Source organism: Heloderma suspectum, chromosome 6, assembly GCF_057233095.1.
Source record: "Heloderma suspectum isolate Gila_16-S chromosome 6, 16-S_ref, whole genome shotgun sequence".
Lineage (NCBI taxonomy): Eukaryota > Metazoa > Chordata > Lepidosauria > Squamata > Helodermatidae > Heloderma > Heloderma suspectum.
In genome coordinates, this window is record NC_139463.1 from 118,280,699 (window position 1) to 118,301,282 (window position 20,584).

The 20,584-nt window shown below is 49.3% G+C and overlaps 1 protein-coding gene across 1 annotated transcript; it reads left to right on the forward strand.

Annotated features, from left to right (window-relative positions):
- Positions 1–14,128: 14,128 nt before the first annotated feature.
- Positions 14,129–16,883, forward strand: LOC146342826 (vomeronasal type-2 receptor 116-like). The gene is made up of 2 exons (XM_084808649.1): positions 14,129–15,979; positions 16,415–16,883. The coding sequence occupies exons 1-2, from the start codon at positions 15,116–15,118 to the stop codon at positions 16,685–16,687; spliced, it is 1,137 nt and encodes a 378-aa protein (XP_084664775.1). The 5' UTR covers positions 14,129–15,115; the 3' UTR covers positions 16,688–16,883.
- Positions 16,884–20,584: the final 3,701 nt, after the last annotated feature.

Below are 20,584 nucleotides of genomic sequence, written 5' to 3' on the forward strand. Positions count from 1 at the left end.
AATAAGATAGGAAGAAGAAAGAAAGAGGTATCCTGTACTGTTTAATCCTCTCCTAACGGTGTTGGATCCCCACCACTGATACAGCAGGCAGCCATGCCCCTAGAAAGCATACTGACATGCATACAAGGGAGCTATCGACTCAGGCCAGCTTGCAGAGTTTTGGGTCATTGGTTTTATTGCTGTTGTTTTTAATTGAGATTCCCACTACTTGCAGGTGCAATTTTTGCAAAATTAAGCATATTACGGCTGCAATTTATGCAAATTAAGTAAATTATGCCCCAAATTTGTATAACTTATGCAATATCCACTTACAGTTTGCGTAAATGACAATTCAAAGACAAATCTGATAAAGTTCCTGGATTTTGGTGGGAAAAGGCCATGGCTCAACTCACAAATGGAAGCCAAGCTGGCTGGGGGCTCTGTGGAAATCTGTTCTCCCCCCAGGGGATGGATTTCCTTGTGACAGCCATCCCTAATGGCAATGTATGCATTTTCTTTCTGAAAACACATATCTCATGTGTTCACTGCATGGTCTATATTCTGTTAACAAGTTTCTTGGTACCAGTTCTTTCCAAATTCAGGATTTGTGGCACAAAACTAGCACAAAACATTGGCACAGGTTTGGAGGTGATATGAGATTGTGGACATTTCATCCTTCACCAGGCCCATGTAAGGATATGTCATTTCCACGATCTTGGTGCCAGCACAAAACACAGGATTTGTGGCACAAAATCACACAAAATTAACACAAAACTTTCTCTTATGTTTAGAGAAGATAGGAGAATATGATTTTCTTATCATTCTCTATGCTAGATGTTTTTGATTTTGGTGAGAGCACAAAATGTGGGATTAGTGGCACAAAATGGCACAAAACTAGCACAAGACTTTGGCAGAACTTCAGAAGTGATATCAGATGGTACAAATTTCAGCTTTTGCCAGGCCCCACCTAAGGGGATGTCATTATCACACTTTTGGTGCTGGCATAACATTGAGGATTTGTGGCACAAAATGGCATGAAGCTGGCACAAAACGTTGGCATAGGTTCAGAGGAGAGAAGAGAATGTGGATTTTTTTTGTTCATTCACTCTGCCACACCTAAGTGTATGCCATTTTCACCTTTGGGGTACTGGCACAAAACTCAGGATATGTGTCACAAAATAGCACAAACATAGCACAAAACATTGGCACAGGTTTGGAGGAGACATGAGAAATGCCCTAACCCCGGCACCAGCTTGTCTGGCAAAAGGGGGGGGGGACATTGCGGGCAGGTGGGGTGAGAAGAGGTGGCTGCTGCCTATTGGGTGCCCCCCCATGGAACCACCAAGCAGGGGAGGAGTCGGCAGAGCCCTCTTAAGCTCTGCGCCCCCTCCAAACCATCTCTCTCGCGGCTGACCTGGAAGCGATGACCAACTCCTGGCTGTCAGCAGAACCGTCCCGTCGCTCCCCCCGAGATTGCAGCCAGCGCACCTGTGGCCTGTCCAGTGCTGGAGCTTGCTTGAGTGGTACACGTGCCTCATGTGCGCCGGCCTTGCTGCTGTGGCGCGCGCACTGGTGCTCGCTGCTGTGGCGCGTGCGCCCCTTGCCTCCTGATTGCAGCGGGGCGGCCCTGTCGCCGGCGCTTGCTGGGCCTCCGGGGGCACTGGCTCTCGATGCTGCGGCAGGCGTGCCCCTCGCCTCCGTCTCGCTGGGCAGGCGGCTGTCTCGCCGGCGGTTGCCGTGCCCCCGGGGGGGCGCTGGCGCTCCGGCTTGCCGGGAGACGCAGCCCCTCGCTGGGTCTTGCCGTGTCTTCGGAGGGGGGTGCCCGCGGCTGCGTTGCATTTGCCCCTCCCCTCTGGCTCGCTCGGAGGCCGGCCCTCTTGCCGACGTTTGCCGCACCTCAGGGGGCATGACCCTTGCAATTGCAGCGTGCGCACCCCCCGCCTCCGGCTTGCCAGGAGGCGCGGCCCCGCGCAGAGTCTGGCTGCGGCTCCGGAGGCGTCGGCGCTCGCTGCTGCCCTGCACCCGCCCCTCGCCTCTGGCTCACCGGGAGGCGCGGCCTTCTTGCCGTGCTACCTGGGTGCGCCGGCCCCTTCCTCGGTGCTGCACGTGCCCCTTGCCTCCTAAGGGGTGGGCGGGCAGCCCTCTCACCAGCGCTTGCTGCACCTCTGGGGGTGCTGACACTCGCGGCTGTGGCGCCTGCCCCCCTGCCTCTGGCTCGCCGGGAGACGCGGACCCGCGTTGGGTCTAGCCGCGACTCCGGGGGGGTCGGCGCTCGCTGCTGTGCCCACCCCTCGCCTCCGGCTCGCCAGGAGGCGTAGCCCTCTTGCCGCGCTGCCAGGTGCGCTGGCCCCTCCCTCAGCGGCGGACGCGCCTCTACACTCCTGCTTTGCTGGAGGGGCAGCCCTCTCAGTAGTGTTTGGTGTGCCTCCGGGGGCCCCGATGCTCATGGCTGCGGCGCCTGCGCCCCCCGCCTTCCGTGCACTGGGAGGCGCAGCCTCTCGCTGGGTCTGGCTGCGGCTTTGGCTGCATCAGCGCTTGCTGCTGCGCTGCGCCCGCCCCTAGCCTCCGGCTCGCTGCACGCTGCCAGGTTCGCCGGCCCTCCTCAGTGGTGCACACACCCCTCGCCTCCCCACCCACTGGCTTCTGCGGTGCATGGCCCCTGCTCCTTTCAGCAGCTGTTCTCGCTGCTGCAGGGGCATTAGCAAACAAGACCCAATGCGGTGTAGCTGTGAGTGCATTTGCCGGGGGGAGGGCAGGTGATCCTAGTTCTAGTCCCCACGCAGCCATGGGAGCTCACTGAGTGACGTCACGGGCCTGTCACAGACTCTTAGCCCAACCTACCTCACAGGGTGGTTGTTGTGAAATTGTAGATGAGGAGGATAATGTAAGCTGCCTTGGGCTCCTTGCAAGTGGTAAACAGGGGCATATAAATGCAATAAATAATGATAATTACTAAATATATATAATGCAATACTTTTTCCCGTAAGCAACGCGCTCAGCGCATGCCTTCTCTATCCCCCCCATCATTCATACCTGGCAGTTATACTGGCTGTTCATTCTTGGTGTTGCCCTGCCTAGGGTGGTGGACAGTGACCTGCCTGCACTTGCCAGGCATTCGGCCCACTCACACCCTGGGCCTGCCTCTGCCCTACAGTGAAAGGCTATAGGTGCTGCCTTGGTTGACCTGGGGTCCTGCTGGTTAGCCCTCTCTAGGATCTAGGTTGACCTGGGGTCCTGCTGGTTAGCCCTCTCTAGGCGCTTCGCTGCTCCCCCCGAAGTTCAGGCCGGGGGGGAGGCTTCCTGCCTTGCCCGGCCGAAATTCAGGCCGAGGAGAAGCGCCCCGTCTCCCCGGCCGCGAACTTCAAAAGAAAAGTAAAAAAAAAGAAGAAGAAGCCCCGTGATAGGCTACATAATTTACGCTATTTCCGTTGTCCTTATTTTCGCCGTAGTGTACGTAAATATTTACGTAGACTACAGGGACCAAATAAGGAACGTGAATGGCGGCTCCCTATGGGGGCCGCCATTAGCCGTACGTGCTTTTTTTTTTTAAAAGTCACCCATGATAGGCTACGTGACAATTTACGTAGCCTATCACGGCTGACTTTGCAGATCTAGCCGTGACAGGCTACATTAATCGTTCCGTAGCCTATCACAGAGGCGTTTGTTTTTTTTTTACTTTGCTTGTAATGGCGGTGGCAGCAACCGGTCAAAAGCCCGGCTGCCGCCCCCGCCCCTGACGAAGACCTGCCGAACCGCCACCGGGACCCGCCGCCGGGAGGGACATTCGTGAAAGGTAAGTCCCATACCAGGGAGAGGGCAGGGGGTGGGGGGCGGGGGGGCGGAGAATTTCTCCCCGAACAACCTTTGGAGGACCGAATGCGTTGGCGCTCGGCCCCCCGAAGTTTTGGGGAGAAATTCTCCCCCTTCCCTAGCATTTGTGCTTTCAGGGATTGGCCGAGTTGTGGTTGGAGTATTGCACTGGGACCTAGGTCCTTGCTGTCTTCCCTGGTGCTAGGCCTCTGGCAGCCTGATACCAAGCACCGACCCTGGACTCCACCTTCTTGCATCATGCCCCAGAAGAAGGGCCATGGTGCAAGGAGGGGGAAGGGTAGGGCCCGCCACCAAGAGACCTCAACCTGGGCCCAACTCCAGGTCTGAGGCAGAGGCGGGCCCAGTTCTGACCTTAATCCTTGTTCGCCTGGAGGCTGCTGAGTGTTCCTTAGGAATTCCTCCCCCTCCCCTGGCCAGGCCTAGGAAAACAACGGCAGTCCAATCCGAAAGGATGCGTGAACAGACCCAACGCGGCTATTTTTCTATTTCAGCACGTCTGATGCCGTTGCAGCTTCCACCTCCTCTTCACCGGCTATTCTCAAGAGCCCACTGCCCCCAGAGGGGCTCTTTTCTCCTGCGAGTTCCTCATCCCCCATCACCCAAGCGAGGCCATCCACTTTGCCGGTTGGGGATCAGAACTTGGTTACAGTGGATTCAGTGCATCTGGATGCCATAGAAGCATCACCCAGCCACCTTGTCTGCAGCGCTTCTGGGCGCCATTGCAGCCTCCACCTCTTCTTCGCAGGCTCAGCTTGGCAGCACACCACGGCTGGAGGCAGCCCACCCACCTGAGGCAGCTACACCAGCAGCGATGCAAGTAGCATCATTCACCTTGTCCGCTGGGGACCAGGGCGCTGCGGCCCCCGATCCATTGCGCCTGTACACTATTGAGGCTACCTCCCATCTTCGCAGGGTCTCCCAGGTGGCACACCACCATTTGAGGCGGTTCACCCTCCTGGGGCATCCTGTTAGCAGCGTTAACGGCATCATCCCCCCTACTTATAAGGGACCCTGGCACGGCTGCCCCGGGTATGGGTGAGAGAACCACACATCCCTATATATGACTCCTGGGCCACATGCGGTTCCTTCAGTCATATCTTCAGTAGCACTTTACGCCCCTTTCGTTAGTGTCCGGCTGAGTCCTGCAGGGTTAAACTTAGGATCTCTTGTCCCTACCCCCACACGCCCAGACACCCACATACGTGGCAATGCTAGGTCCTTCCGCTAATCCCATGAGAGGAGCAATGCCCATCCAGGCTGCTTCTTCTGCAATTGGCCTTCACCTTAGGAGTGCACAGCTGCCTTATGCCGAGGCCGTCTGTGGAAGGGTCGCTACTAATCTTCTATGCGCTGGGACCTGAGAGACCAGGGCCTTTGGGCTACTAGTTATGTCTCCTTCCCTGCCAGATTGCAGCAATAGGTCTGACAGTGGCCTCCACCTATTGCGGGCCCAGTGTGTTGGCACTGCATGCTGAGCTGTGAGTACAGCCCCACGGTCACATGCTCCCAAACCATTGCCATTTTCCGTCACGTGCTCCCTTGTTAGCAGATCGCACCCATCCATTTCCTGTCCAATAGCCCGGGGGTGGAAGGGTCCCCCTGGGGGGGGCAAGACTGCGGGAAGCCTGTAGCAGGTTACTGCCCCTCCCAATGTGCCCCAGCCTGGTCAGAAGGGTGCTGCTCCTTCAGTTTTTTAAAATGCTACTCCCCATGACATCCCTTTGGGAGTCCAGGCTATTCCATAGCCTCTCTTTCCTGTAAGCCAGCCCATTCTTGACAAGACCCCCTGCGTGTCTGGGCCCTGTTCGAAACACTTCTTCCAAAGATATGGTTGTCTCGGTCTGGTAGACTGACCCCTGGTCCCTGCTGGGCATGTTGCTACATGGGGTCCAGCAGCGTGGGTAGTGTTCTCACTTAATCAAAACATTTGTCCCCTTACCTTTTGATCTCGGTGTCACTTTCGCCCACAGGACAGTGGGCCTGTATGCAGCACTACATTCTGGGGAATCAAGTTTGATCCCCTTGGGCAATGTTCTCTTCCCCCCCCCCGGACAAATCTCTGGCCTTCAGGCCGACTCCAGGTGGTTTTTTACATCTCCCTAGGGAGCCCTTGTATGAAGTTGTAGGGCAATTTTCTCACTCTCCCAGTAGGGTAGTGGCCCCTGGCCGTGCCTTCCTGTGCCGGCTCTGTTCAACAATACAGGGACTGCAGCGGCTGCACCATCGGACCAAGGTCACTCACGCTGTGCGTCTGGATATGCAGTTGCGGCTTCAATATTGCGGGATTTTAATGCTCAATGCCAAACCGCAGATCTTACCAGGTGCCGCTGGTACCCTGAGTTTCAGAATTGCATGGCTAGTTTGGTGGTGCCCTGGGCAGCAGCCTCAGAGTTGGGCCACCACCGGAATTTGTCAGGACCAGCCTTCTAGAGTCCTTCCCCATTCACCTAGCCGTACACATTGGGGCCAACCTCATAGCCAAGTCGTTAACCCTCTTTGTACGACATGGCCACTGTGCGAGTTACTTAGTCCCTATCCCACAGAAATTGGGGATCATGTCGTTGGGCAGAGCATCCATGCCCCAGTGTCTGGGTGTCTACATCTGATTACGGGCCCACCATGTGCTGGGTTTTGGCACACCCAGTTGCCGATGCTTTGTCATGGAATCAGATCGACAGGCTCTGGGCCTTACCCTCATGGGTGTGCCTGTTACTAGGTACCATCCTTGCAAGACTACATGGGACCGGCGTACTGAAGCTGAACATGTTATCCTAAATTATATAGCTTTACGTGCTGGTGCCACCAGGGTGGGTATGCGGTCCCGCACCTTAGGAGCAAACGTCAGTCAGGACTCATGGCCCTTCCTTATACAGTCTTGCTGCAATTCTGCATCTCTTGGAAGAATAAGGGGGATATCAGCTAGAGCCAGGAGGGGCGAGCTGGCCTTTTTTAGTCTTCTTGGCCACAACAAGGAGAGTTACTGATGCCAAGTCAGCTTTCAGTGCCAGGCATCCACTGTGAGATGGTGGTGCGGCCGCCTCCACCTTTTAGTAAGATTCTGGGCACCCTCTCCAGATTCCCTTTTTGGGTTCCGAGATAATGGCCCTCCATTAGCCCCTCCCCATATGGCGTTTCACTGTCCCACGCTGCAGCTTTAACAGCTCTCTGCGGGGCCCTTGGGATTTTCAGGGTTGTTTTGTGTTCCTTATCTGGCTTGTCCAGAAGGGCCTTCAGATACTACAATGTACAGGTCTTTCCCACTGTGCTCCACCCACCCATTCAGAGGTTAATGCCCGTCAGGGTCATCACAGGTTACTGGGATACTGGGTCTGGAAGGGACCCTTGTCTTGTCAGTCTGACAGTTCACTATTAACAAAATTTCAGTTGAGCTGCTACCACATCAGCTCTAGCATGCTAGGCCAGGTAATTTTCGATAGGAACCCTCTTTTGGTATTGAGCAATATATTGAAGGCAGCCACTTCAGGTGTCTCTCACAGACAAGTTTGGCAGTGGAATGATGGCAGTTCGAAGCATTCCAGCAGGGCCCTCACAATTTGACCGCTTTCTTTCTGTTGCAATTTTCCCTTTGCTTGCCCTAATGTTTTCTTCCTCAGACGGCCGGACTCGACGTACGCCGGTACGGGTGCTCTTATGTGGGCACAGTATGGTGTTTTGGGCTGCACGTATGGTTCTACGCCAGCCTTCGGATCTTAGTTTCCGCTACCCAACACACTACGATCCAGTGGCTTAGCAGATGGAACATGCCATGGGAGTCCCCCCCCCCTCCTCACCGTGTTTCACCAAGGTTTGGTCAGTCTTCCTCTGCAGGTCCAGGTGCTGCACATTGGAGGGAATGATTTGGGCTGAAAGCCAGGCAAGGACCCGATCGAACGGGCCTTGATTAATCTGAAGGTGGTCCGGCATAGCTGGCCAGAAGTAGCCAATACGATTCTCACTGCTACTTGGATCAATTGGAAGGCTCAGAACAACGTTACCGTTGGCAGGGCGCGTCAGAAAGTGAACAAAGAAAGGGCTTATGGCCTATGTGAACGGGGTGATGGATGCACCACCCACAGGAAATTCTTTGGACAAGGAGGGAGCGTTACAGGCAGGACGGTGTCCACTTGTCTAATGTAGGGAATAGCATATTTCTGTCTGATCTGCAAAGAGGCCTGCGGGAAGTTCTTCTGCGCAGGTGGGGGGAGTTCACAAGCACTAGGCTTGTGACTCCTGTGGCGGCTAGGACGGGCAAAAGCAGAAAGGGATTAGGGATGGTGTGCATGCAGAGGCACTTTATGGTGACAGGTGACGCCTGAGGTCCCCCGAACGGGTTGTGCGGCTCGGCGGGGGGATACGGGTTGCCTGGGAGACCAACCCTACTCACTCACCCAGGCGTTGTGCGGCACTGGGTTGGGGGTGACACCAGAAGGTCTACCTCCCCCAGAAGGGGCAGTCCAGAGGGGCGGCGAGATCGACGCCACCCCTCAGGCTGGGTGTGCTTTCACCCGAGAAGTGCCATCTAGTTGCTGGCACAGTCAGATGCCCATCCTAGGTTCCCCTTTGCAGATATTTCAATAAATGTGGCCCAATTTTCAACCCAAGCCTCGTTGTCTGACTCTTCTTTGACCCATCTCCGCTCGCAAATACCCTAACCCCAGCGCCAGCTTGTCTGGCAAAAAGGGGGGGGACATTGCGGGCGGGTGGGGTGAGAAGAGGTGGCTGCTGCCTATTGGGTACCCCCCCATGGCACCACCAAGCAGGGGAGGAGTCGGCAGAGCCCTCTTAAGCTCTGCGCCCCCTCCAAACCAGATCTCTCACTCTCGCGGCTCCCTCCCGCCCTCCCTTAAGCAGTGTGGGTTTATGCTGGTTGCCCTTTTGGAAGCCATGTAGGAATTTTTGGCTCACAGTTAAAATTGGCCTTTTACTGTGTGTCTTTTTGCGTACTTCACACTGTTATTGGGGCTAGGGTGCATCCAGTAGGTGAATACAGTCTAATCTCTCATAGGTCACATTTTAGTGGCAGCTAGGACGGGCAAAAGCAGAAAGGTATTAGGGATGGTGTGCATGCAGAGGCACTTTATGGTGACAGGTGACACCTGAGGCCCCCCGAACGGGTTGTGCGGCTCAGCGGGGGGATACGGGTTGCCTGGGAGACCAACCCTACTCACTCACCCAGGTGTTGTGCGGCACCAGGTTGGGGGTGACACCGGAAGGTCTCCCTCCCCCAGAAGGGGCAGTCCAGAGGGGCGGCGAGATCGACGCCACCCCTCAGGCTGGGTGTGCTTTCGCCTGAGAAGTGCCAGCTAGTCGCTGGCACAGTCAGATGCCCGTCCTAGGTTCCCCTTTGCAGATATTTCAATAAATGTGGCCCAATTTTCAACCCAAGCCTCGTTGTCTGACTCTTCTTTGACCCATCTCCGCTCGCAATGTGGAAAGTTTTGCATTCCCCAGGCCACACCTAGGGGTCTGTGATTTTTATGCATTGGGTTGTGGCACAAACCTCTGGATTTGTGGCACAAAGCGGCACAAAAATAGCACACAACTTTGGCATATGTTCTGAGGTGATTTAACAGTGTTGTTTTTTTGTGTGTGTTCTCTATGAACCCACATTTGATGTATCAGTACACAGTTGTGAGTGGAATAATTTCTGGCACAAAACTAGCACAAAATGTTGGCATATATTTGGAGAAGGTATTAGTTTCGGGCGCTCGCAGACAAAATCAGGGATCTTATTTCCTCTTGCATTCTGTGACTAAATATTCGAAGGTACCACTGTGTACCACCCTGAGAAAAGATGAGTCCCAACTCCTTTATGAAATTGGGGCTGAGCAGTTGCATCACGTAGAACTGCATCACTACCACAGTCGAGCTGATGAGTTCATCTTATGGCCCAAAATGGCTGCTGCTATTTCCTCATGATCTGAAAGCTGTCTGCTTGTAGTGCCAGCAGAGAAAACATGTGGTCAAGAAATAATTATCCTCCCTGTCATTATCCACATCAGTGAAATTCCCCAGTGAAAGGAGCACGGGTTTTTCCGAAGGCTAGAAAACAACACTGAAGCGAGTAGGAAAGTGGTTACATAAACCCTTCCAGTTGTGTCATTCAAGGCAATGGGCAGGGAGGGCTCTGTCACGCTGATCTGTGACACTTCTTTTTTCAGGTCTTATTATAGGACGAACTTCACCAGTTCATTGGCAGTCTCCGGGATGCCTCAGCCATGCATTCGTACCCTGCTGCTGCTAGGGACAAGGTTGATAATTCTGCCTTCCTGAATTACCGGCAAAATCAGGTGCCAGCCAAGGTTTCCTCCGTAAGCCAGGCAGGGGTTGTAGATGAAAGCAGGGATGTTTGCATCTAGAGGGAAGCTGAAAGAATAGTGCGATGGCAGCACTATACTCGTTGCTGCTGCTATTTCTCTGGGTGTGTGATGTAGATACAACAAAATGCCTCACAACTGAACCTATCCCTGTTCCACATGAGTCACATCAGTCAGGGGGCCTCCTTATTGGTGGGATGGTTTCTCAGTTCATTCACCATTTTCCAGAATTTTCTTTCAAGGAAATTCCTTGGCAGTCTTTCTCTGACTATATCATGTAAGGAATTCTTGTTCTCTTTTTCATTGTAAATACAAAAATGCTGAAGGAACATCGGCCATCTCCTTCTGGACTAATTTATTGTCAATAGTTCTATGCATTTTACCTATCTGATGTATAGAAAAGGAGAAATGTCATTGTGTTGTGTGTGTTCATATGTTTGCGTTGGGTGGGGGGTTGTGTGCTTTCACTTCTTACACCATATTTGGATATGCATTCATACAGTGGAATAATTTGCAAGGTGGGAAGAATTTCATGGGAGAAGTTGATGCAACAAAATACACAGGGGAAAAGTCACCTCTTGCAAAAGTTCCAAGTCTTGCTGAAACCGTTTTTCCCATGGAAACTTTGAGTGGGAAAAAAGACAAAAACAAAAAAAACAACCCATGGTTGATAGCACATGGAGGAGGGCGGGACTGGCTTGTTGGAACACTCAACAAGCACACTCCTGCTAGGAGGTGAGGGTACCCTGTAAGATTTTATTGTGGATGTAACTTGTATGTGATGATATACTTGGTAGCAGTCTCATCAAATATTATTGTTATGTATTCATTATTAAAATGTCTGGAAACAAAACAGAATTAAACAGGACACAGCTGTTATGCGTCATGTGAGGCACAAGGCACAACTGTGGTCCTGTGTTAAAGATAAGAAGGCTGAATAGCCAGTACAACCAGAAATTGGTGGAGGGGGGCAATAGGTTCTATGGCTTATACTGGGAAAATTGCTCAGCCAGTCTGAAACTTGGCTGTATAGGAGAGGTCTGTTTCAGGATAGTCTGTGGTGACGTTGAGGTAGAACTGATAGGAAAGTACTTATTTATAGGACTTTACATTTTGATGAGTGACCTCCAGCAGTTTGACTCATTGCCCCCCGCTGCCCCGCTAGACTTACACATGGGGTTCACTTTGTAGTAATGTTTTCTCCATTTGTAGAGTGTCTTTTGGAAAACAGTTTGTCTTCTCAGGTAAATAAAGTGTAATATGTGCTACATCCCAGAAATATTGTGAGGGATTTATAGGTTCTACATTACAGTGTAGAACACCTATTCTTACAATACTAGAACCCTAGACCACTAAGGAAAGTAGAAATCAATTGCAGTCATATTCACAAAGTCTCCAGTGATCATGAATACAAGAGATCAGAGTGTATTCTCTCTCTCTCTCTCTCCCTCTCTCGGGGGGAGGGAGATTAATCTCTTTCTTCCTCTTGCAATCTGAACATTGAGGCGCCTTTGAAATCTTTGATAAAGCTAATTAGAAAGCTACCCTTTTCTTTTTTAACAATGGGGGAAAAGATATGAGGTGCAGCTCAATGGCACCTAATTATGCCTCTTATATTATTAAGAGCTAGATCTATTTCTCTCCCCCTGCCACCATGGTCGTTAGGTCAAGGCTTTTAACATCCTCTGGGCTATGAAGGACTTCTTAATAGTCCAGAATGGCTGGCTGGTGGGGAAACTCTCTTTGCATCGGAATTAGGGATGTACAAAAGTTCCGCCATGGATCTCAGGGAAGCTGAATGCCAGCGCATTCGGCCCCCCGAAATTGGTGGCAGAACGGCCCGCCACCCCCCCGGGACAGGACTTACCTGGGGCGGATCTTCCTGGCAGGGACGGCTTCCCACCCAGCCATTTCCAGGTTAAAAAAAAAAAAAACGTGATAGTCTACGTAAAGATTTACGTAGCCTATCACGACTAATTTTTTTTAAAAAACACCATGATAGGCTACGTAAATGTTTATATAGCCTATCACAGCTGATTAAAAAAAAACGTGCTTAAATGTTTACGTCGACTAAGACGAGCCAAAATAAGGAACGCAAATGGCGGCGCCCATGGGCACCACCATTTGCGTACGCACATTTTTTTGGTTTTTTTTTTTACTCAGCCGTGATAGGCTACGTAGTAAATGAGAAAGAAAAGAGGATTTGTCATCGTCAATTTGAGCCAGCCCAGCCCTAGAAGGAGGACACAAATCAAGCACCCAAATGAATACATGATTTAAAGTAAGTGTCTAAACAATAAAAGAAATTGGAGGGAAGGGAGTCCAGTAGTGGTAAGTTCCCTAAAGGTAGGTTTTTCTTAAAATCAAACCTGTCCCTAGTGGTGCAGCCCAGGACTGAAAAGTACTTGTAGGCCTCATTGACTGACAGTTGGTTGCTAAGCGTCTACGGACCAATAACTGGGGAAAGGGCAAGCATTTCTGTATGGGCACCGTGTCTCTTTTCACAGTCCCCTCAGAAAACAGCTCCTTACACTAGCTCATCGTAGTCTAAGGATGTTAGAGAATTCCATCACGGATCCCAGGGGGGCTGAATTCCAGTGAATTCATGGTCCAAAATGGCTGTCTAACTCTACTGTGTTTCGCAACCTGAGACAAAATCGTTTCCACAGCAGCGTTCCGATGCAAAGAGAACATTTTGACATGTTCTGTTTCATATGGGCACTCCATCCACCACATCTGGATTTGGTCATGAACGACCAAGGACAAGTGTGGGTACATGGAGGATAGATTTAATAAAGCACACTTTGTGATATTCACAAAACAACAACAGCAAAACATGTCTAATGATCACAGGGTGTGTCCGTTTAAGGCACCAAACTTAGCTTCCTTTTTCCTGGCATTATTGGAACATGAGCCAACATGCAATACCCTGAATCTGGATCTCAAACTCACACAGGCTCTTTGATCATGGAAGGCATGCACACACACTCAATATCAGGATTAAAAATAAAGCTGCTACATTGCATTGAGGTTGTAGAACGCAATACTTACTATGCCTTTAGTTTTACCTGAAACTCTGGTATTCTCATTAAACACACATTATTCTCTTTTTAGTTGTGTCCTGACATCTTTCTTTCATCAGATTAACTGGCTTCATGCATAGAGCTCTGTGCTTTCCCTCCCTGTCTCTTCCTTGACAATCTTCATGGCAGTTTTCTCCCTACATCAGAGCCACTTGAATTTCTCCTATTCTATCACAATAATGGTGACAAATCATGTTGAAAAGGCTTGGCTTGAAATTCCATTATTATTATTTCTCCAACGTTTTCCCACTCATTTCCATAGTGTTACCATGAACTTCCTTTCCATGGTAATTACATCTTGCCCTCATTATATGTTTTCCGTACCAGCAGTGATTTCTCCGCCCGCCCAGAAAAGTCAAAGTGTGATATGATTGCACAGATAAAGGAAAACTGGGAACATGAACAGCAGCCATTGTTTTTTCCCTGGACCTCTGTACTGCTGCATGGGGCCAGTGCACAAATGCAGAAGCAGGGGTGGGGGATTTCAACTCCACTGTATTGATAATGATCTAGCAACATGGCCAAGTCCTAGCCAGGTCCAGCCCTACCAGGAGACAGAGGGTGGAAGCTGCCTTAGGTGGTAGATGCTGGGAGGCAGGGAGATTCAGCAAGACATTGAGACAATGTATCTGATATAAGCTTAAGAAAGACAGTTATACCCACATCACAATGAACTAATAAAGGGGCATAATTACAGTTGGCAAGCGGAACAGACCAATACTGTGATCAAACAGCCTTGTGTGTTGTATAATTCTCCAGTGAACGACTGTCTATCTTTTTCTTCAGAGTGATGACCAAGTTCTACCAGCACATCTTGGCCTTGGCTTTTGCTGTAAATGAGATCAACGAGAATCCAAAGATCTTACTGAATGTCACACTCGGATTCCACATCTATGACAGCTACAATGATGCTCAGATGACCTATCGTACCACCCTGGACCTTCTCTTCAAATCCCATAGCTTTGTCCCCAACTATGAATGTGGTGCCCACAGAAAACTAGTAGCTGTCATTGGGGCACTTGCCTCTGTTACCTCATTCCGCATGGCACAAATCTTAAGTCTCTACAAGATTCCACATGTAGGATCTGTGCTTCAGAGATTATAGCAGCTTCAGTGATCTTGTCTGCAGTGCACTCTTTCTCTTGCCTCTCCAGCATTGTAATTTTTAGTTTAGGAAGAGGGAGATGAAGGAACAAGTCTTTCCTTATGATGAAAAAGACACCAGATGAGGACTGGATAAAGAAGGCATATGGAAGAGCAATCAGAGCAGAGTCAGTCATAGTTACAAGATCACCTTATCAAAAATTGCATCCCCATGTCCCCGCATTTTAGGCACAAGAGTTGATAACACTTCTGAAAGCTGCCAATTCAAATCAGGATTTACATCAGCAAAAATCAGTTGCATTATATTTCACACATTATCATCCACTCCTCCTAATTCATTGCTACAATTATGACAAAATTTGCTTTCAAGCTGAACACTACTTAAAAACAGATGTTAAGAATCAGACAAATTGTGCATTATAGAGATATAACAAGACAAGCAATATCTTCCCAAACAAGCAGTAGCAGCAGGAAGCCCTGGTGGGCAGGAGATAGGACTCTGAAGGACTATATCTCCCCCCAGCACAGATATTTTGACACCACATTTCAGAGGAGTAGGTTGCACAGCCAACAGTTCCTTTGTTGTTATGCCAGTATGGGTGAAAATGGCATTTAAATGTAGAAAGAACTGAAGTAGCATTTTCATCTTTTACCTAATGCTGTAGATGTATTCATGATTCTATCATAATTCATCTCCCAGTGTAAATGTTACATAAATTTTATCTTTGACAATTTCTTAAACTTAGAATTTTACTCAAAGACATTTGCTAATAGATCTTTCTTTGAAATATATTTCAGCTCATGTATGGCTCATTTGCCCCAGTGGAGAGTGAGATGATGCAGCTCCCTTCCTTTTACCGCATGGTCCCAAATGAAGCCCATCAGTATTTGGGTATTATCAACTTGCTTAAGCATTTCGGATGGACGTGGGTTGGGCTCTTTGTGGTGGATGATGATCAAGGACATCGTTTCTTGCAGGCCCTGGAGCCATTGCTTTCCCAGAACAGAATTTGTTCAGACTTCACAGAACGAATCCCACCCCAACATCCTGTTGATACTCCAAATTTGCTTAATGCTCGAGCCAATAAAATGCATCAACTTATCAATTTTAGGAAATCGAGAATATTTACCATCTATGGTGACACTTATACTCTGATGTATATGCGTTTTTTTATTAATGGTGTAATCGCTTCTTGGAATGGAGAAAATGGATTTGTTGGAAAAGTCTGGATTATAACAGCCCAGATAGATTTTACACTAGGGAGCTTAAACCGGGATTCGGATTTCGGCCTGTTCCATGGTGCAATTTCCTTCATGATTCACTCCAATGAGCTTCTGGCATTCCAGACATTTCTTCAGATCTTAAAGCCCGATTGGACTAAAGCAGATGCTTTTCTGAAGGACTTCTGGGAGCAAGCATTCGACTGTTCAGTTCCAGACCCCAGCTTGCCGTATCAGGTCTCTGGAACATGTACTGGGGAGGAGAGGCTGGAGAGCCTTCCTGGGCCTCTTTTTGAAATGCACATGACTGGCCACAGCTACACTATCTATAATGCTGTCTATGCTGTGGCACATGCTTTACATAGCTTGTATTCATCTAGATCCAATCACAGAGCAAGAGTGGGGGGCAGAAAAGGTGAACTTCAAGAACTGCAGCCCTGGCAGGTAATGTCCCCTCCATGTCATGTCAGTATTTCTATGAATAAGTTAGCACAAATGGTGTGGACAGGAGCTCAATTTATCTTCCATAAATAATTGGTGAATGGCATCACACACATTGATCTTTCCTTCTAGCCTAAAGCATGTGATGCAGTAAATCTGCATCACTCTTTCTTTGAACGTTTTATTTTTAAAATCTTCCTCTGGAACTTTGTTAGATGAACCTGCATTTAAAAATGGGTGGGATCAAGCCTTAGACAAGGTTAGAGTAGATCCAGTTAAATCAATGGGACTTTGGTTAGTCATGCCATTCTTGTAGCATTGACTTCAGCGAATCTGCTTCATGTGTGACTAAGTCTGAAGCCACATTAGCAAGGAGAGGTATTATGATTTATTTTCAGTATTGTGTAATACTCTCCTTTCTTTTTCTCTTTCCACTAGCTGCACTATTTGCTTCAAGGTATTTCATTTAACAACTCTGCTGGAGAAAGAATCTCTTTGAATGATAACAAGGAAGTGGAAGGTGGATTTGACATACTTAACTTGGTGACATTTCCAAACAAGTCATTCCTTAAAGTCAGAGTTGGATGGGTAGATTCCAATGCTCCTGAAGAAAAAGGATTCTTCTTTCATGAGGACAAGATTGTTTGGCATAGGGCCTATAATCAGGTGGGACTGGATTTCTGGTTGGCACACCATGATGAAGATGGGTGAGCTTCCCTTTGACGTGGGAAATATGAGAACAATTACGAAGATTTTCTCTCCGGGCTCTTGGTCAGGATTGGGTAATATCAACAGGTGTCATAGACTTTTAATTATGGTATTAAAAATTATGCCTTCCAAATTTAAAAATCAAATCAAAACAAAACAAACAACTCTCTCAATAATATTGATCATCTATCTATCCATCCACAGGGATTGTTGTACTTCCCACCTATACATACAGACACACACACACAGATACATACAGACACACACACACACACACACACACACACATATATATATATATTAGGGGTGGACGAAAGTCACTTACCTTTCATCGAAGCTTGTTCGTGGTGGGGGGGAGGCGCTTCGCTGCTCCCCCCACGAAGTTCAGGCCGGGGGGGGGAGGCTTCCCGCCTTGCCCCAGCCGAAATTCAGGTTGCGGGGGGAGGCTTCCCACCTCACCCCAGCCGAAATTCTGGCCGGGGAGGAGGGTTCCTGCCTCGCCCGGCCGCGAACTCGAAAGTTGTGTTTTTTTTTTAAACGCCCCCATGATAGGCTACGTGACGATTAACGTAGCCTATCATGGCTAGATCTGCAAAGTCAGCCGTGATAGGCTACGTTAATCATCATTTAGCCTATCACGCGTGACTTTAAAAAAAAAAGCTCATACGCTAATGGCGGCCCCCATAGGGAGCCGCCATTCGCGTTCCTTATCTGGTCGCTGTAGTCTACGTAAATCATTACGTAGACTACGGCGACCAAATATGGAACGGGAATGGCGGCTCCCTATGGGGGCCGCCATTATCCGTACGTGCTTTTTTTTTTTTAAAGTCACCCGTGATAAGCTATGTGACGATTTACGTAGCCTATCACAGCTGACTTTGCAAATCTAGCTGTGATAGGCTACGTTAATCATCACATAGCCTATCACGGGGGCGTTTTTTTTTTCTTTTATTGGAATGGCGGCGGCGGCAGCTGGTCTATAGACCGGCTGCCGCTCCCACCCCGCACGAACACCCGCCGAACCGCCAGCCGGACCCACTGCCGGGAGGGACATTCGGTGAAGGTAAGTCCCGTCCCAGGGGGGGTGCGGGGGGGATGAGGAGGATTTCTCCCCGAAACTTGTTTGGGGGACCGAACACGTTGGCGCTCGGCCCCCCGAAGTTTTGGGGAGAAATTCTCCGCCATCCCTAATATATATACACAAACACACATACATATTAAGGGAGCTGCTCATAACATCCCTCTTTCTTAGCAAAATCACATTAACATTGCAAGGGTAGTTGCCAATTCTGAGAGGATCAACCCTGCCAAAATCCCTGACTGATAACTACAGGGAGTTCAGTGAAAGAGCAATCCTGGGATTTTGAGGGTTTCATGAAGAGAATGTTGTTATACCACTTTGTTCCTTTTTTAGGCTATTGTTCAGAAAATGTCAGATACGATAAAAATGTTCAGAACTAATAGACCTGCAAAGTCACAAAAGAATAGGTCCGGCAGTTCATGTGGAAGGGTAATCTGCAAATTTTGGAAAAAAAGGACGATTCACTTCCTTTCATTATTCAAGTTGTACCTCGAGGTGCACTTTATAGCAAAGTATCTGGGCAAGAAATATGCAGAGTTTCAGGAGTATGGGTGCTGTGCTATGGAGTGATGACCGAAAGCCAAGCTTTTTCATCCTGAAGCACGGAGGCATTAGTAAAATTTATTACACTCGCAATACCAGCCAAGTGAAGTAGCGCTGTAAATTTGTTGTTGTTGTTCAGTCGTTCAGTTGTGTCCGACTCTTCGTGACCCCATGGACCATAGCACGCCAGGCCTTCCTGTCCTGCGCTCTCTCCCGGAGTGTGTTCAGGTTCATATTCATTGCATCGGTGATGCTATCTAGCCATCTCATTCTCTGCCGTCCCCTTCTCCTTTTGCCTTCAGTCTTTCCCAGCATCAGGGTCTTTTCCAGAGAGTTTTCTCTTCGCATCAGGTGGCCAAAATATTTGAGCTTCAGCTTCAGGATCTGTCCTTCCAATGAGCAGTCAGGGTTGATTTCCTTTAGGATGGACTGATTTGACCTCCTTGCAGTCCAGGGGACTCGTAAGAGTCTTCTCCAGCACCACAGTTCAAATGCATCAATTCTTCGGCGCTCAGCCTTCCTTATGGTCCAGCTCTCACAGCCATACATTACTACTGGGGAAACCATAGCTTTGATTAGACGGACCTTTTTCGGCAAGGTGATGTCTCTGCTTCTTACTATGCTGTCTAGGTTGGCCATAGCTTTCCTCCCAAGGAGCAAGCATCTTTTAATTTCATGGCTACAGTCACCATCTGTGGTGATCTTGGAGCCCAAGAAAGTAAAATCTGTCACTGCTTCCATTTCTTCCCCTTCTATATGCCAGGAAGAGATGGGGCCAGATGCCATGATCTTAATTTTTTACAATAATCTAAAAGCGATAAGAGTGAGTTAGAAATGCAAGTAAAAAAGAATTATACATCACCAACTCATAATATTTAAATATTTAACGAATTAAATTTTATCGAACAAGTGACATCATCCCATGCCGACAAACAATTTCATTGGCACAGCATCTAGCCACCTTAGAAGTTACCTGAGAATTCTGTCAGCGAAGATATAATCCGTATAAAACAGATCAGAAATCTTCAATGTGGAGTGGTATATCAATATACTAAGTAAGTAAGTAAGTAAGTAAGTAAATAAATAATCCCCAGGTAGTCCGTGTAAAATAGTGGTAAGAAAGATGTGCCAAAAATCATAACAAAGGGAACAGTGCAGCAGTGTTTGGCCCACCAGGCCAGCATCTCAGGGCCAAAAGCGCTCAGAGTATAAGCTTCTATTATATGTCCCCTCCAAAAGTGCAGAAGGTAACACACTGAACATGGCCAGCATGAATGCTTTCCTGTATTTTAGAATGGTTAAAGTAGTTCAATAGGTTGCAGGTTAGGAAGCTTACCCCTTATATCTGTATTCAGAGTATTGGGTAGATACTCGTGTAACTTGTTGTCCAGATTCGCTGCTGTACATCCCCTTTGGCTTTTGTATGGCCCAGGAACAGGATGGCATTTCGCCTAGGGATGTACGAAAGTCCCTTACCTGATCCCGAAGCTTGATTCGCAGTGGGGGGGAGGCGCTCCGTCCCTCCCCCCCAAATTCTGGCCGGGGGGGAGGTGCCCCGTCCCTCCGGCCGCGAATCCTCCAGTCCTGCCAGGACGCAAATGGCGGCGGACATAGCCGCCGCCATTTGCGTCCCTGCAGTCAGCCAAGATAGGCTACGTAAATGTTTATTTAGCCTATCACAGCTGAGTGGGGAGAAAAATGCGCGTAGGCAAATGCTATTTGCGTTCCCCTTATTTTCGCCTGTCTACGTAAACGTTTACATAGACTACATGTGCCAAAATAAGGAACGCAAATGGCGGCGCCCATGGGTGCCGCCATTTGTGAGCGGAGATGGGTTAAAGAAGACGCAGACAACAACCTTGGGTTGAAAATTGGGACACATTTATTGAAATAGCTGCAAAGGGTTAACTAGGACGAGCATCTAACTGTGTCAGCGGCTAGCTGGCACTTCTTGGGCGAAAACATACCCAGCCTGAGGGGTGGCAGTGATCTTGCCATCCCTCCGTACTGCCCCTTCTGGGGGAGGTAGACCTTCCGGTGTCACCCCCAACCCGGTGACGCACAACACCTGGGTGAGTGAGTAGGGTTGGTCTCCCAGGCAACCCTTATCCCCCCGCCCAGCCTCACAACCCGTTCGGGGGGGCCTCAGGCGTCACCTGTCACCATAAGGTTCCTCTGCATGCACACCATCCCTACTTTCCTGTAGGGATGTACGAGAGTCACTTACCTGGTCCCGCAGCTCGCTTCGCGGTGGGGGGGAGGCGCTTTGATTCTAC

What these genes read in the sequence shown, in the direction of transcription:
- LOC146342826 (XM_084808649.1), top strand. Translation starts at nt 15,116, where the DNA reads ATGTATGGCTCATTTGCCCCAGTGGAGAGTGAGATGATGCAGCTCCCT. An exon ending in AAGAACTGCAGCCCTGGCAG is followed by an intron (nt 15,980 to 16,414) that starts GTAATGTCCCCT and finishes TCTTTCCACTAG; the next exon opens with CTGCACTATTTGCTTCAAGG.